Source organism: Mustelus asterias, chromosome 9 (assembly GCF_964213995.1).
Source record: "Mustelus asterias chromosome 9, sMusAst1.hap1.1, whole genome shotgun sequence".
Lineage (NCBI taxonomy): Eukaryota > Metazoa > Chordata > Chondrichthyes > Carcharhiniformes > Triakidae > Mustelus > Mustelus asterias.
In genome coordinates, this window is record NC_135809.1 from 115,789,462 (window position 1) to 115,807,999 (window position 18,538).

Sequence of the window (18,538 nt, forward strand, 5' to 3'; positions counted from 1 at the left end):
GTGCTCACGTCTATTTTGAAGGATACATTATTAGTCAAAGCTGGACACTTGCACTTTGCAAAGTAAACAGACCGTTAATAATTACTAAATTGAGCTGATCTCTAACATCACTGAGCAATTGATCCCTGATGCTTATTTTGCATTTATCAGCTCATTTCCTCCTTTCTTTCAATGGAAACGTGGAATCCCTGCAGTGCCAGAAGAACCCATCAACCCAACACTCTGAAAGAGCATCCCACCCAGGCCCTCCCCTCTCCCCACAACCCCAGGGCCAATCCACCTAACCCGCCCATCTTTGGACTGTGGGAGGAAACCAGAGCACCCGGAGGAAACCCACGCAGACACGGGGAGAATGTGCAAACTCCGCACAATCACCCAATGCCGAAATTGAACCCAGGTCCCTGGCTCTGGGAGGCAGCAATGCAGCTCACAGCACTGTGCCACCCTGGAATTTGATCCTCCTCCATTACCCACCTTCTTCTGATTAGATTCCATAGAATAGAATCCATACAGTGCAGAAGGAGGCCATTCGGCCCATGGGGTCTGCACCTACCACAATCCCACCCAGGCCCTATCCCCATGCATTTACTGTAGCTGGTCCCCCTGACACTAAGGGGCAATTTTAGCATGGCCAATCCACCTAACCCGCACATCTTTCAGACTGTGGGAGGAAACGGGAGCACCCGGAGGAAACCCACGCAGACACGGGGAGAACGTGCAAACTCGACACAGACAGTGACCCGAGCCGGGAATCGAACCCGGGTCTCTGGCGCTGTGAGGCAGCAGTGCTCCCTTGCAAATGCGAGGAGTTTTGGTCGAGTAAAATCAGGTTCTCACTGGCTCAGTAACATCGATTTAGCAACCTTTCAAAGGGACTGCATTGAAATGATGGGCTGAGTGGCCACCTTCTGTGCTGTAAGAGTTAATGATTCTCTCTCTCTTCGTTCCCCGAGAAGGAATTTCAACAAAAGCAATTTGAAGAGAGGAAAACATAAACACCTCTACAGCTGTGAATTGAGTCCAGTTTAGATGGTTTGTTTTTACAACATAGTAATATACTGATCTTGCATCAGCTTTCTCACTCTGAGGCTAGGTTAACACAGTGAAAGTCTTCGAGGCGTGATCATGGAAGAATCAAAACACCCAGAGGTGCAATCCAATTTCTGCTGCACTAAAGATAGTTGTTAATTATCTGTAAACAGAGTCACAATTTATCCTATTTCGGTACCGCACCTTGGGTCAAAGGTTGAGCAGATCTTTCTCAACTGCATAGAACTCACTTATCCAATCTGTGGTTTTACCTGCATCAGGGGTGGGGGTTGTACTAGGATGGGAATTAAGAAAATATTGGGCGGCACGGTGGCACAGTGATTAGCACTGCTGTCTCATAGCGCCAAGGTTTCAATTCTGGACTCGGCTCACTCTCTGTGTGGAGTTTGCACGTTCTCCCCATGTCTGCCGTGGGTTTCCTCCGGTTGCCTCCCACACTCCAAAGATTTGTGGGTTAGGTTGATTGGCCATGCTAAATTGCCCTTAGCAGCCAGGGAAACTTGCAGGGTAAATGCGTGGGGTTATGGGGATAGGGCCTGGGTGTTGTCAGTGCAGGTTTGATGGGCCGAATGGCCTCCTTCTGCATTGTAGGGATTCCATGATTCTACGAAGGTGAGCCTCTGGGTGAAACAGTAACGAAAACCCAGCAAATGTCTTGGGAAAAACATGCTTCATGTGACATAAGAAAGTCCAGGCCAATGGAAGGATGGTTGAGAGCATCCTTAGTCACAGACAGATTTTGACAAATGGGATCACTGGATCAATGGCGATTAGGAATGGGAACGTTGGCTGGTGGTCTCCTCCTTAACCATGGGGCCCTCAGTCCCATTGCATCACCCCCCCCTCCCCCCCTCCCCCCCGGCCTCCTTCAACACCCACAAACTGCCCAACCAATCATTCCAGGTGAGGTAAAACCAGGCTACTTTGACTGAATAGCTGAGTTCTCCAACTGTCCTCCAAGGGAAAGTTTGCCGTGTTTTATTTTTAAATGATTACATTTTATATTAAATGCTTGGGGCTTAATTTGACCACAGGCTTTGGGGCCCTGATTAAAAGTGAGACCCGAGCCCGCACTTACCAGCTGTGGGGCCAGCTCACTCTTTTTACCACGGGTGGCTTCCTAATTAGCCACCTGAGGGATCATCGTCCAACTGTGGGGTGGCAACAGTGGTGGGGAGATTAAGTTCAAGTTTATTTATTGGTGTCACAAGTAGGCTTACATTAACATTGCAATGAAGTTACTGTAAAAATCCCCTAGTTGCCACACTCTGGCACCTGTTCGGATATACTGAGGGAGAATTTAGCATGGCCGCTGCACCTAACCAGTCTTTCGGACTGTGGGAGGAAACCAGACCACCTAAACGAAACCCACGCAGACACGGGGAGAATGTGCAAACTCCACACAGACAATGATCCAAGCCGGGAATCGAACCCGGATCACTGGCGTTGTGAGGCAGCAGTGCTAACCACTGCACCACTCTGCTGCCAGTGGTGGCATAGTCATAATGTCACTACACTAGTGGTCCAGACACCCAGGCTCACTCTTTGGGGACATGAGTTCAAATCCCACCATGGCAGCTGGTGGAATTTGTATTCAGTTAATAAATCGGGATCTTTTTTTAAAAAAAAGCTCGTCTCAGCAAGGATGACCGCAAAACTATCTTCAATCATCATAAAAACCCATCTGGTTCACTAGTGTCCTTTAGGGAAGGAAATCTGCTGTCCCTTACCTGGTCTGGCCTACATGTGACTTGAGACTCATAGAACTGTGGTTGACTCGTAACTTCCCTCTCTCAGCCTAAGAAGCCACTCAGTTCAAGGGCATTTGGGTTTGCCCAACAAATGCCGGCCCAGCCAGTGATGCCCACATCCCGTGAAAAAATAAAGCAACGAAAGGATACAGGATGGCAGAGGGGCACCTAATCCTGTCAACCCAGTCAGAGAGCTGATGGCTCCTAATTCTCAGCAGCATCACCTGGGAGATGTGCACATTGCTGAGGCAGGGTGGCGACCTCAGAACATCTCCAGGTAAGTCAGTGACCACAAAATATTGAGGCAACCAACTATCAGCAGGGAAAATCCTCTGGGAGAGGAGTTGTCGGGGCCTTGGGAACTGTCTTTTTTTTAAAGTTTATTTATTCATCACAAGTAGGATTACATTAACATTGCAATGACGTTAATGTGAAAATCCCCTAGTCGCCACACTCTGGCGCCTGTTCGGGTGCACTGAGGGAGAATTTAGCACGGCCAATGCACCTAACCAGCGCGTCTTTCAGGAAACCCGCGGAGACGCAGGGAGAATGTGCAGACTCCACACAGACAGTGACTCAAGCCGGGAATCGAACCCGGGTCCCTGGCACTGTGAGGCAGCAATGTTAACCACTGTGCCACCGTGCTGCCATCCCCACCTCTCAGCCTGCTACCCAGGGACAGGTAAAATCATGCTTGACTTTCCCAACACTCCACTGGCCCGAGTCTCATCTTGCAACATGCAGAAACCCTTGAGATCATTCGAAACTCTGCTGCCCATGTCCTGACTCACATCCAATCCCCTTCACTCCTCCTCGCCCGTGACACTCACTGACCAACATTAGCTCTGACAATGCCGCACATTTAAAATTCTCATCCTTGTTTTTAAATCCCTCCTTGGCTGCTGGCTCTGTAATCTTCTCCAACCCTCCTGTATTTGTTGTCCATCCCCAGTTTTCAGTATTCAACTGTCTAAGTCTTAACCTCTCGAATTTGCTCTCCAACTGCAAGCACCCCACCCTATCACCTAACCTCCCCCACCCCACCAAACCTCTCCGCTTTGCACTCCTCCTTTCAGAAATTCCTTAAAACTGTGACCAAGCTTTTAATCAAATGCTCTAATGTTGCATAATATGGTTCAGGGTCAAATTCTGTCAATAAGCACTCCCACGAAGTACTTTGGGATGTTTTACTATGTTAACAGCGCCTCATTAGTGCAACGTGTTGTATGTTAATTAAGGACTCAAGGTATTACCGTCTAAGGGATGTAACAGCGACTGGAGCATTTCTGGGAGGAACAGGGGGCGGGGATCCGACTGACATTTCCGGAAGCTGAGAATATCTGTAAGCCTAGAAAGAGAATGAAATTGCCAGTAAAGACCATAAGATATAGGATCAGAATTGGGCCATTCAGCCCATTGAGTCTGCTCTGTAACAAACCACAAACATCCAAATAAAGCCTACCAATCACTTCCCTGGTTCCTTTAACTTACATTGACTAAATTCTTATCAATTTCTCATTCTGTTCACATTCGCTTCACCTGGGACATTGGAAAAGCTGGAGGTCATTCAGCCCCTTGAGGCTGTTCCACATTTTTATCAGATCTTGACTAATCTGCATCTAAAGATAATTTACCAGCCTTTGATCTCTATCCTTTGAAGCCCTCGTCCAATAGAAATCTGCAAATCTGAGTCTTGAAAATTTCACTGATGCCCAGCAATCTTTTTGGGAAGAGAATTCCGTCATTTCCTCTAACCTTTGTGTAGAGAAGTGCTTCCAGCTTTTTTTTTACTCATGAACATACTAGACCCAGTTTTAAGAAAGTGTCCCTCACCAGAGGAAATGACTCCTCTGCCTCTTCCCTATTCAATTTATTCACCATATCTTCGATTTGGCCATCATCTAACCTTTGAAAATCATGGGGAATGCAAGCCCAAGTTTAGACAACCGACTAACCTCATAATTAAGGACAAAAGCTTCACACAGCACAGAACAATGTGAAAACATGGTTTGTGTGTGTGTCCCTTAAATGTCCCCCAACCAAGTTGTTTCTTTTTTATTAATTCGTGGGATATAAGTTTTATTTATTAGTGTCCCAAGTAGGCTTACATTAACACTGCAATGAAGTTACTGTGAAAATCCCCTAGTCGCCACACTCCGGCACCTGTTCGGGTACAGTAAGGGAGAATTTAGCATGGCCAATGCACCTAACCAGCACGTCTTTTGGACTGTGGGAGAAAACCAGAGCACTCAGAGGAAACCTATGCAGACACGAGGAGAACATGCAAACTCCACACAGACAGTGACCCAAACCGAGAATGGAATCTGGGTCCCTGGCGCTGTGAGGCAGCAGTGCTAACCACTGTGCCACCATGTTTTTATGGACATCGCTGGCTGGCCAGCATTTATTGCCCATCCTGAGTTGCCCTTGAGAAGGTGGTGGTGAGCTGCCTTCTTGAAACGCTGGTCCATGTGCTGTGGGTTGACCCATAATGCCGTTAGGGAGGGCATGGCCCGATGACAAGGGACTTTTCGCCATTAAAGTATAAAGATAATTCTTGTGCAGATCTTGGATCATTAATGTAATTAGATTTCTGCCCATATTCTAACACCTTTCTAATATATTATTAATTTTACAATATAGTGAAATAACAAAACATATGCTTATTTGGGAAGCTCAGTTGGTTGAAGTTTTGAGGTTTCTCAGAGTTGCTGGGAGGTGCTATAGCCAGGTGGAAGGGCAGGTCAGTGGAAGATTCTTGATTTGTTTGATAGATAGGCATTAATAAATCCAAGGAATAGATTTCAAAAGATATGCAGTTCCAAGCAGAACTTTACAAAGCTTTCCATGTTTTTTTCATTCATTCGTGGGACATGGGCGTCGCTGGCTGGCCAGCGTTTATTGCCCATCCCTAGTTGCCCTTGAGAAGGTGGTGGTGAGCTGCCTTCTTGAATCTCTGCAGTCCATGTGCTGTGGGTTGCCGTTAGGGAGGGAATTCCAGGATTTTGACCCAGCGACTGCGAAGGAACCTCCTAGGTGTCTCTTGAAAATATTGATACATTTTGGGAGTCCTCTATGCTGACTTTTGAGTCATTTATTGAAAGAAAAGCCATGTTGTTATTATTTCAACAAAGATTATTAAATGTAAGTGTCGCAAAAACATGCTTCAACTGCCTCGTCCCTTAGTTCAGGAATTTCCTCTCTCGACCTCTCCACCTCTCGACCTCGCATGGGGTGCAATGCCTTGCCTTGTGTCAGCTTGGAGCTTGTTTGTCTCTTATGGGGACCAATTTGAATTTGTTTTTTGCAGCAAGCAAGGAACGGGTTCAGGCCTGCCCGGGCCACTCTGAGCATTGGCTTAAGAATTGGTTATTTTTAAAAATTCCCCTCAAACCCTGACCAATCTGCCTTGACATTGCCTTATACGGCTCAGTGTCTAATTTTGTTTTATAAATTTGTGACGTGATGGGACATTTTAATATATTAAATGCAATTTGTATATTGTATATAAAATATACACGCAAGTTGCTGCCAGGCAACGATGGATCTGCCGGCTTCATTGGATCCCTTTTGGATCGAAGGATCCCAGTTTAAAAGCCTAAATCCAAAGTGTTTCATTGACACCTGTTAACTCGCAATGTGTGGATCATTGAAAAAAAATAACATTTAATTATTTAACAGTTCCCACGCGAGCAAAATCCATACCGTTTTCCTCCTGCACATTTATGTTGTGGAAATCAATGAAGTTAAGAGTTGGTTTAGTGATTTTCTTCAGCCCTGCATTCAGTGATTGTGATTCCAAACTTAAGATCAAGACCCTTCACAGGAATGAGAGGAGGCCATTCAGCCCCTCGAGCCGATTTCACCATTCAGTTCGATCATGGCTGATCTGTATCATAACTCCATTAATCCACCTTAGTTCTGCAATCCTTAATATCGTTACCTAATAAAGAAGTCATTTTTGAGGGAGAGAGGTCCAGACTTTTGTTCCTCTTTGTTTGATTTGATTTATTATTGTCAAATGTGTTGGGATACAGTGCAGAAAATTGGGGTACACGGAGTTAGGGGTAAGGTGTTGGTGTGGATTGGGGATTGGCTATCTAACAGGAAGCAGAGAGTTGGGATAAATGGGTGCTTTTCTGGTTGGCAGTTGGTGACCAGTGGCGTGCCGCAGGGATCGGTGCTGGGGCCTCAATTGTTTACCATTTACATAGATGATCTGGAGGAGGGGACTGAATGTAGGGTATTCAAGTTTGCTGATGACACGAAGGTGAGTGGGAAAGCGAATTGCGTGGAGGACGCGGAAAGTCTGCAGAGAGATTTGGATAGACTGAGCGAGTGGGCGAGGATCTGGCAGATGGAATATAACGTTAGCAAATGTGAGATTATCCACTTTGGAAGAAATAATAGTAAATTGGAATATTATTTAAATGGAGAAAAATTACATCGTGCGACTGTGCAGAGGGACCTGGGGGTCCTTGTGCACGAATCGCAAAACCTCAGTCTGCAGGTGCAGCAGGTGATCAAGAAGGCGAATGGAATGTTGGCCTTTATCGCGAGGGGGATAGAATATAAAAGCAGGGAGGTCTTGCTGCAACTGTACAAGGCACTGGTGAGGCCGCAACTGGAGTACTGTGTGCAGTTTTGGTCCCCTTATTTGCGAAAGGATATATTGGCCTTGGAGGGAGTGCAGAGAAGGTTCACCAGGTTGATACCGGAGATGAGGGGTGTGGCTTATGAGGAGAGATTAAACAGATTGGGTCTGTACTCGTTGGAGTTTAGAAGGATGAGGGGTGATCTTATAGAGACCTATAAGATAATGAAGGGGCTGGATAGGGTAGAGGTGGAGAGATTCTTTCCACTTAGAAGGGAAACCAGAACTAGAGGGCACAGCCTCAAAATAAGGGGGGGCCGGTTCAGAACAGAATTGAGGGGGAACTTCTTCTCTCAGAGGGTAGTGAATCTCTGGAATTCTCTGCCCATTGAAGTGGTGGAGGCTTCCTCGTTGAATATGTTTAAATCGCGGGTAGATAGTTTTCTGATCGATAAGGGAATTAGGGGTTATGGGGAGCAGGCGGGTAAGTGGAACTGATTCGCTTCAGATCAGCCATGAGCTTGTTGAATGGCGGGGCAGGCTCGAAGGGCCAGATGGCCTACTCCTGCTCCTATTTCTTATGTTATGTTCTTATGTTCTTATGAGTATTGTTTCTTGAGTGCTATACTAACAAAACATACTGTTCATAGAGTATCATAGAATCATACAGTGCAAAAGAGGCCCTTTGGCCCATCAAGTCCGCACCGGCACATTAGAAACACCTGAACTCCCACCTAATCCCATCTGCCAGCACTTGGCCCATAGCCTTGAATGCTATGATGTGCCAAGTGCTCGTCCAGATAGTTTTTAAAGGATGCGAGGCAACCCATCTCCACCACCCTCCCAGGCAGCACATTCCAGACCGTCACCACCCTCTGGGTAAAAATGTTTTTCCTCACATCCCCCCTAAACCTCCTGCCCCTCACCTTGAACCTATGCCCCCTCGTGACTGACCCTTCAACTAAGGGGAACAGTTGCTCCTTATCCACTCTGTCCATGTCTCTCGTACACTGGGGAGAAGGAAAGGAGAGGGTTCAGAATGTAGTGTTACAGTGGTTAGCACTGCTGCCTCACAGTGCCAGGGATCTGGTTTGAGTTCCAGCCTCAAGTGACTATGTGGAGTTTGCATGTTCTCCCCGTATCTGCATGGGTTTCCTCCAGGTGCTCCAGTTTCCTCCCACACTCCAAAGATGTGCGGGTTAGGTGGATTTGCCATGCCCCTTAATGTCGGGGGGATTAGCAGGGTAAATATGTGGGTTTACGGGGATAGGGCCTGGGTGGGATTGTTATTGGTGCCGAATGGCCTCCTTCTGCAGGGATTCTATGATTCTGTGCAGTTACAGATAGGGTGTAGAGAAAGATCAGCTTAACATGTGGTATTGTGTGAAGAATTTGCTCTTGACATCAATCCTGAATGGCTGGACTCTAAGTTTGAGATCATGCCCCTTGGTTTGGATTCTCCAACCCCCAGTGGAAATGGTATCTCTCCATTTACCCTATTGATTCCTTGGCTGTGATTTAACATGGAGGTGGTGGTTCCAGCAACAGCTGACAAGTCTGGTGAGTCCATTTCCACAGGCCCGGAGCCCACAAGCTAACTTTATGGTCATCAGGCAGTGAATAAGGATTGAGGTCATAGCTTCTGCCCCTTAATGAGGTAGGATGCTCCGCCTCCAAGAGCTACTGACCAATCAGAGGGCCGACAGTTCTTCAGTGCCAACAATTCCACTGGAAGTGACAACAAGAGCTGGGACTGCAGATGCTCCCTGACCACAACCAGTGACAGAGGCCAGAGAAGCAGGTAAGTGGGCTGGGGGTTCTTCGGGGGTATTTGGATAGGTCCTGGCAAGGGCTAGGGTTGGTGATCGGGAGGCTGGGATGGACATAATCAATTGGGGCAGGCCCAATACGGGGTGATTCCTCCATGGGGCACGGTGTGTCCGAACAGGAAGCAGCCCCCCCCCCCCCAACTCAAACCCAGGCATTAACTGGTGGTCTTGACCTGTGATGTGGACATCCAGATCCCCCTGCTGCTGGTAAAATAACAGCGACAGCAGGAAGAGGTCTTTAAGTGGGCATTAATTGGCCACTTGAGGGCCTCAACTGACCAAGGGTCCACAGGCTGATGAACATCTACCACCATGCTGGTAGAATACCAGTGGAGGTTGATAGTGATTGGAATGGCGTGCAAGATAGTTTTAAACCCCCTCCTTCACCCCCACCAACTCCCAGAGGGAGTTAAATTCCAGCCCTTTAATCAGCTTGAACACCTCAATTAAATCCTTAACCTTTGATATTCAAAGGTACACAAGCCCAGTCTTTGCAACCCCTCCCTGTAACTTAAGCATTTACGGCTCAATTTGAAGTACAAATGGGAAGGTTAAGGGGCGATTTGATTGAGGGTTTTGAAAGGGATTGGTAGGCCGGATAGGGGACTTTGCCTTAAAATGAGAGTCAGACCATTCAGGAGAGAAGCTGGAAATGAGATGGCCCAGTGGTATTATCGCTAGACTATTAATCCAGAAACTCAGCTAATGTCCCAAGAATGAATTTTAAAAATGCAAAGGCTGGGGAAGTGTGAACTCTCTCCCATAAAAAGCAGTAAATCCAGATCAATTAATGAATTTAAATGTGATATTTATAGGCTAATGCCTGGCAAGGGACCCATGTAATTAAAATGCAGATTGACCTCGATCTCATTGAATGCTGGATCGGGTTTGGGGGCTGAATGGCCTCCTTGCATTCCTTTGTTGCTACGTTCCATAATGCGATGACTGAACAAGAAGATATAGTACTCACGGGTCTGGGCAAACTATATTGACACAAGTCCTGTCCGTATGCAGGAACCCACTGGAGTCCAGCCTTGGATCTGCTCATGGTTCCTGGGGCGCTGGTCACCAGCTCGGTGTAGGGTAACGGCTGACCGGTGGCATAGTGCAGCTGGTGACGGCCATGGGCGACCCGTCCAGCAGATGCCAGGCTGAACGCCTCCTCCAGGAGCTGGTGCATGTGCTGCCTGACTTCGTCAATCGACGGCTGGGAGCTGAGGGTGGAAGATTCCGAGTGTCCCTTGGCCTGTCTCGCTCGGGTGGCGGTCCGAGGCTCCGCAACGCGGTCCACGTTCGTTTCCTCCGTCAATTCCGGCTCCGTCTTTGGAAAGGGAAAGCGACGTGATGGAGAGGAAGGAGAAAAACCTTGGTTAAAGAAAGACTCGCATTTCGAGAGCACCTTTAACGGCCACTGGGTGTCCTCCAGGTGCTTTCCAGCCAGTGATGTACTTTGGTGAAGTGCAGTCACTGTTGTAATGCAGGAAATGGAGCAGCCAATTTGCACACAGCAAGATCCAAAAAACAGCATGGTGATGATAACCAGATAATCTATCTTTGCGGTATTTGTTGTGGAGTAGATTTCGGTCAGGACACTGAGGAGAACTCAGGTGTTCTTCTTTAAAATAGTGGTCAGTCATCTAAGGTGGCAGAGGGGACCTCGGTTTAACAGTGAATCATAGAATCCCTACACTGCAGAAGAGGCCATTCAGCCCATCGAGTCTGCACCGACTCTCTGACAGAACACCCCACCCAGGCCCTCTCCCTAGCTATATCCTGTAACACCACATCTTTCCCATGGCTAGTCCATCTAATCTACAAATCCTGGGACACTAAGGAGAAATTTAGCATGGCCAACTCACTCAACCCGCACGTCTTTGGAGAGTGGGTGGAAGCCGGGGCACCCGGAGGAAACCCACGCAGACACGGGGGAGAATGTGCCAACTCCACACAGTTACCCAAGCCGGGAATCTAACCCGGGTCCCTGGTACTGTGAGGCAGCAATGCTAACCACTGTGCCACCCCATCGCATCCAAACGACAGCGCCTCCAACTCTCAGAGCTGCATTGGAGCATCAGCCTTGATTTCTACGCTTAATTCCTGGAGCCAGACTTGAATCCGGAACCTCGTGACAAGCATACTAGCAGCTGAACCACAGCTGGCATGGTAAGTGTTGTAATGTGGGAAACGCAGCAGCCAGATTTTGCATAGAGATGCTGACCGGGTAATCTTTACGAGTGATGTTGACTGAGGGATAAGGAGGGAAAGAGAAAGAAAGCACGAGTTGTAGTCTGTGGGATGAGATGAGACATTAAACTGGACACCCAGTTCCGGTTTCAGATACGTGTTAAAGACTTGACGGCATTGTTTGAACCACAAATGAGAATTCTCCTGATGCCCTTGCCGACATGACTCCTCCAGTGAATTGCTTAATTGGCCGTTCATCGTGCATTCTGCAGGATCTTGTTCTACACAGAATAGCTGTCAGCTATTGTTGTCAGCGGAGCAATAATCGGTCACCATTCAAAGCACTCCGCTGCATGCTGGGTGCTTGGGAATGTACAAGGGGAAATTTAGTATACGTGCATGTAAAAGAGGTAGGTCTGCCTTACAATGAGAAACTCATACTTTTCACAGGATTGAACCCATCTCAAACCAATTGAGAATCCATCTGCATAGTGTCTGCCTACACAACCTGAATGATTCTGGATAATATTTTAACAATTGGTCACAGAGCTCGTTTATATTTCACACTTGACGAAGCACTGGCTTGCTGTGAATATTATATTAGCCCAATGTCACAGCAACATGCTGCAGTTCTGCATTTGGGATAACAGAAAAGTTTCAGAGTCATTCTTACTCAAGCTGCCTTTCTTATTTCCAGATTTCCTAAAGCCAATTATAAATATCTGTAAGTGCTAAGGTGGCACCTGCTATCTCATTCTCTAGATTATTCATCTGATAACATGCCCACTACACTGTTAGGCCCTCTGAGAGCTGGTCATAGCCAAAAAAGAACAACATGGTAATATTTTTGTCCCAGGTACAGCACAACAATGAGACAGAAAATGCTGGAAAAACTCAGCAGGTCTGACAGCATCTGTGGAGAGAGAATATCCCCAACGTTTCGAGTCTGGATGACCCTTCGTCGGAGTTCTTTGCCTATCCTCTCTCCACAGATGGTGTCAGACGTGCTGAGTTTTTCCAGCATTTTCTGTTTTTGTTTCAGATTGGAAAGCTGTTCCAAGTGGTGCGCCGCAGGGCTTGGTGTTGGGACCCTTGCTCTTTGATTTATATATTAACGATTTGGACTTGAATGTGGGGCACGATTGGGAAATTTGCAAACGACACAAAAATTGGAGGTGTAGTGGATAGTGTAGAGGATAGCTGTAAGCCCCAAAATGATATTGATGGGTTGGTGGAGTGGGCAGGAAAGTAACAGTTGGAGTTCAACTCTGATTAATGTGAGGTAATACATTTGGGGAGCTCAAACAGTAAAAAGGAATACACAATAAAGGGGAATATACTGAGAGGGGTAGATGAACTGAGAGATCTTGGCGTGCAAGTGCACAGATCCCTAAAGGTAAGCACAGGTAGATAAGATTGTAAAGATGGCATAAGGAATACTCTCCTTTTTGGCATAGAATACAAAAGTAAGGATATAATGATGGAACTGTATAAGACAATGATGAGGCCACGACTGGAGTATTATGTGCAGTTCTAGTCACCACATCACAGGAAAGCCATAATTGCTCTGGAGAGGGTGCAGAAAAGATTTACTAGAATGTTGCCGGGGCTGGAGAATTGTAGCTACGAGGAGAGATTGGAGAGGTTGGGGCTGTTTTCCTTGGAGCAGAGAAAGCTGAGGGGTGGCATGATTAAGGTATACAAAATTGTGAGGGGTAGAAAGAGAGTTGATAGGAGAGTTGGCAGAGGGTTCAAAAACCAGGTGTCGTAGATTCAAGCTAAGTGGCAGAAGGATTAGAGGAGGCATGAGGAAAAACTTTTTTACGCAAAGGCTGGTGGATGTCTGGAATTTGCTGCCCAAGTTAGTGGTGGAGGCAGAGACCCTAAACTCTTTTAAAAAGCACCTGGATCTGCAACTTAAGTGCTGTAAACTACAGGGCTCTGGGTTGTGTGCAGGAAGATGGGATTAGAAAGGGCACCTGGGTGTCTTTGGGTCGGCATGGACAAATGGGCCAAATGGCCCCCTTCTGCAATGTATCATTTCTATGGTTCTCAGGTTATCAGGATTAAATTCTGTCATTGCTTTGCTCAACTTACCAGCTGATCAATATCAGTAGCCTAAGACTATCCTCATTATCAACAAGAGTCGCTGAGCAGAAACTGATAGCCAAGTTCCGCACACATGAGGACGGCCTAAACCGGGATGTTGGATTTATGTCACATTATCAGTAACCCCCACAGCTTTCCCCCTGATCTTGCAGAATCTCACTAGCTGTTCTGTCTGGAGACAATACACATCTCTTTAACCTGTGTTGAATGCTCCCTCCACCCACATTGTCTGTACCTTTAAGACCTGGCTGGCTGTAGAGATTTGCATTCTAATTAGTATTCTGTAACTTGATTTCTGTGTCTGTGCGCTGTTGGAGAACAGATATCCACTCCATCTGACGAAGGAGCTGTGCTCCGAAAGCTTATGGTATTTGCTACCAAATAAACCTGTTGGACTTTAACCTGGTGTTGTGAGACTTCTTACTGTCCTGTGGCCAAGCCAGTTTTCTACCCATCTAGCCACCTCTCCTTGTATCCCATGAGCCTTAACCTTCTTAACCAACCTGCCATGAGGGACTTTGTCAAATGCCTTACTGAAATCCATATAGACGACATCCACGGCCCTTCCTTCGTCAACCGTTTTTGTCATTTCCTCAAAAAACTCCACCAAATTTGTAAGGCACGACCTCCCTCTTACAAAACCATGCTGTCTGTCACTAATGAGATTGTTCCGTTCTAAATGCGCATACATCCTGTCTCTAAGAATCCTCTCCAACAACTTCCCTACAACGGACGTCAAGTTCACTGGCCTATAATTACCCGGGTTATCCCTGCTACCCTTCGTAAATAACGGTACCACATTTGCTATCCTCCAATCCTCAGGGACCTCACCTGTGTCCAACGAAGAGACAAAGATTTCCGTCAGAGGCCCAGCAATTACATCTCTAGTCTCCCTGAGCAGTCGAGGATAGATGCCATCAGGCCCTAGGGATTTGACAGTTTTAATGATACCTAAAAAACCTAACACTTCCTCCCTTGTAATGGAGATTCTCTCTAACGGGTCAACACCTCCCTCTGAGACACTCTCAGTCAACAAGTCCCTCTCCTTTGTGAATACCGATGCGAAGTATTCATTTAGGATCTCCCCTATTCCCTTGGGTTCTAAGCATAATTCCCCTCCTTTGTCCCAGAGAGGTCCGACTTTTTCCCTGACAACTCTTTTGTTCCTGACATATGAATAAAATGCCTTAGGATTCTCCTTAATCCTGATTGCCAAGAACATTTCGTGACCTCTTTTTGCCCTTTTAACTCCCCGTTTGAGTTCTTTCCTACTCTCTCTGTATTCTTCCAGAGCTCATCTTTGCTCTCCTAATTTCTTTTTTAAGCAGCCCCCTACACATTCTATATTCCAGAAGAGCCTCTCCCATTTTTATGCTCTTTACCTACACACGCTTCTTTTGTTTTCTTTATCAAACCCTCAATATCCCTTCGCATCCAGGGTCCCCTGGACTTGCCTTCCTTGCCCTTCACTCTTAGAGTAAAATCTAGACCAAAATTGACACCGGGCCACAGAAGGAGATATGAGGACAAGTTGTCTTATGAGGAAAGGTTGGATGGGTTAGGCTCATATCCGCTGGAGTTTTGAAGAGATAGAGGCAGCTTGATTGATCCTAAGGAGAATTTACAAGCTGGATGTGGATAAGATGGCCGTGATTCTCCCAAAATAGTTCTAAGTGTCGAATTCGTGGGAAAACTGGTGTAAATTGCATTGATATTTTCAGTGCGGCTTCATTCAAGAATCTCCCACACTCAGTGCAATGCAGAGGTCACAATCGTGAATATCATTAAAAGCTCAGGGTCGGGGCCTATTTACGCCAGAATCTGGCAGTTCCGGAACTCTGCGCATGCGGAGTGGCTCCAAACTCTCAGCCTGCAGCTTACTGGCAGCTCGATTGCTGGCCAGCCTGGGACACTCGCAGTGCTGCCCCTCAACACCCCCACTGTATGATCGCGGCCCCTCATCCATTCGCAGGCCAGCCCTGACCTCCCTCCCATCCTGGACTGCCCGATCTCCAGCCCCCTCCCCCCCACCGCCCACCCCCAGCAGTGACGATCCCCCCAACTCCCCCCCCCGCCCTCAGCAGAACCACATCCCGGCAGACCTCCCCCCCCCCCCCCCGGGAGGCAGAACCCCCCGGGAGGCAGGCAGATCCCTCCCCGGGCAGACCCCCCTGGCTGACCACCCCACCCTCCCCCCAAACACTGGCCTCCTTCCAGCCCCCATCGATCACAATGGCAGAGTGGCAGCGGGATTCCCCCACCCCCACCGATCGCCCCCCTAGGCCCTGCCTCAGCAGGCCCTGCCCCCAATTGGCCCCACCCCTTTGGCACTGCCCGATGCCCAATGGGCAGTGCCAAGGTGCCCCTTTGGGCAGTGCCAGGGGCTACAGACTGGCACTGCCAGGGTGCCCATGCCCAGGGGGCACCACCCCCCACCACCCGACCTCCCTGGGGTGCCCCGATTGCCCCCCTTCACTCCAGCGGGGTCATCCCATTAGTTCCCCGAAAGTGGGGAGCTGGTCTGAACTCCGCTGGAGTGAGATACCCCTGACGGGGTGGGAGGTGGTAGCAGGCCCGGAGAACCCAATCCAGAGCCTGCTAATCACATTAAAATCAGATTAAATCAGATGTAAAGTACTTACCTGGTGTTCCCGCCGGTTCCCAGTGCAGCTCAGACAGCACCAGATATACACGCGCGGCGGGAACACATGCGCGAATCCTGCGAATCGGCCGACACGCGATTCTCCTGGCCCGCCGCACTAATAAAACTACACCGGCAGGATGGGAGAATCACCCCCAATGTTTCCACTTGTGGAAGAATTTAGAACTGGGGGTGGTCACTGTTTCAAAATAAGGGCGGGAATTTTCAGCCACTTTCGCTGGCGGGATCTTCCGGTGCCCCCAGTGGCAAACTCACGCCATGGGTTTCCCGGCGGTGACGGGAGTATAAAATGGGAAACACTGTTGACAGATCAGATGGGGTATTTCCACCCCGGTCGAGGCACAGAAAATCCTGCCCAAAGGGGTGGAACATTCAGGCAGAGATGAGGAGAAATATTTTCTCCCAGAGGGTCCTGAGTCTTTGGAATTCTCATCCTCAAAAGGCAATGGCAGCAGAGTCTTTGAATATTTTTGAGGCTGAGCTAGACAGATTCTTGATTGACAAGAGGGTGACGGGTTATCAGGGGTAGGTGGGAATGTGGGGTTGAGGTTACAATCAGATCAGCCATAATCTTATTGAATGGTGGAGCAGGTTTGAGGGGCCAAGTGGCCTACTCCTGCTCCTAATTTGGTGTTTGTAAGTGAGAAAAAACTTCATCAGAGAGATATGCATGGTGTGGAGATGCCGGCGTTGGACTGAGGTGGGCACAGTTAGGAGTTTCACAACACCAGGTTAAAGTCCAACAGGTTTATTTGGAATCATGAGCTTTCGGAGCGCTGCTCCTTCATCAGGTGAGCGATGATGAAGGAGCAACGCTCCGAAAGCTCGTGATTCCAAATAAACCTGCTGGACTTTAACCTGGTGTAGTGAGACTTCTTACAGAGAGATATGATTTAAAAAGGGTCTTAAAGGGAGAAAGACGGATGGACATGTTAAGGAAAGGAATTCAAAAGCATGAAAATTAGATGGCTTAAGGGCACAGCCACCACAGATAGGGCAAAGGGAAAGGGAACCCAAAGGAAAACTAGAGTAAAGGGGACTCAAAGGAAAGCTCGAGTTAGGAGAGTGTAATGTTTGAGATGGGGGAGCATAGTCTGTGTAGCTGGAGAAGGTTATAGAGATGGAGAGCAGTGTTTAGAGCATGAAAGCTTTAATCACAAGGCTGTAAATGTTTAATCTGAAGCACTAGGGAACCAAAAGCCAATGTAATTCCAGACACAGCGTGTGATTAATGAACTAACACCCACCTACAGTAAGCTCAATTGACATGCACACTACAACAATATGACAGAAGTGGCTCTCGGTCCTATCTGAATCTGCCCTCAAGACGGAACACAGGAACACCTGGAATGTGGGAATGCTGATTGAACTGCTCTACATGGACAACTTTGATTTTCAAGCAGGATAAGGATGAGTTAATATCGCTGAGTTAAATGCTTAGAGCCAAGAAGGCCAAGATAAAATTGAATTAATGTTTTTAAAATTCTGGAGGGTTTTAATGGAATGACCAGGAATAGGCAATTTCTACCACTGCGGCAATTCCAAATTATCACACAAAGTGAGGTGCAAGGTTGGGAGAAATGCTTTGAAACAAAGGGGGTGGCACGGTGGCACAGTGGTTAAAACTGCTGCCCCACAGCGCCAGGGACCCGGGTTCGATTCCTGGCTTGGATCACTGTCTGTGACCCAGAAGCCTCCCTGTCTCTGAGCCAGGAGCTTGAGTCCCACCCCAGGAGTTGATGGCCGAGGAAGCTCATGTAGCTCTAGAACCAGGTGGCACAGTGGTTAGCACTGCTGCCTCACAGCGCCAGGGACCCGGGTTCAATTCCAGCCTCGGGTCACTGTCTGTGTGGAGTCTGCACATTCTCCCCATGTCTGCGTGGGTTTCCTCCGGGTGCTCCAGTTTCCTCCCACAGTCCAAAGATGTGCGGGTTAGGTTGATTGACCATGCTAAATTGCCCCTTATGACAGGGGGACTAGCAGGGTAAACACGTGGGGTTATGGGAATAGGGCCTGGGTGGGATTGTTGTCGGTACAGACTCGATGGGCCGATTGGCTTCCTTCTGCACTCAACGGATTCTATGATTCTATGATTCCAACCATAGCAATGTGGTGACTCTTAAGTGCTCTCTGAAATGGCCTCGCAAGCAAGTCAGTTGTATCAAACTGCCATGAAGTCTAAAAGGAACCAGATCAACGAGCAGTGACCTGGGCACCGCAAATTACACCTGCAAACCCAGTCCTGTCGACCCTTGGAAATCCTCCTTCTTAACATCAATCGGCCTGTGTCAAAACTGGGAGAGCTAACCCACAGGCTAATCATGCAACAGCCAGACAAAGCCATACTCATGGACCCGCT

General features: G+C 47.8%; 1 protein-coding gene across 1 annotated transcript in view; it reads right to left on the reverse strand.

Moving 5' to 3' along the window:
- kiaa1549la (KIAA1549-like a) overlaps positions 1-18,538 on the reverse strand; it is a 199,264-nt gene that overhangs the window by 10,696 nt on the left and 170,030 nt on the right. Inside the window, exons 17-18 of the mRNA XM_078221393.1 lie at positions 10,195-10,545; positions 4,055-4,149 (exon numbers count right to left, since the gene is read on the reverse strand). Coding sequence (XP_078077519.1) covers positions 4,055-4,149; positions 10,195-10,545 — 446 coding nt within the window. The remainder of the gene's footprint in view (positions 1-4,054; positions 4,150-10,194; positions 10,546-18,538) is intronic.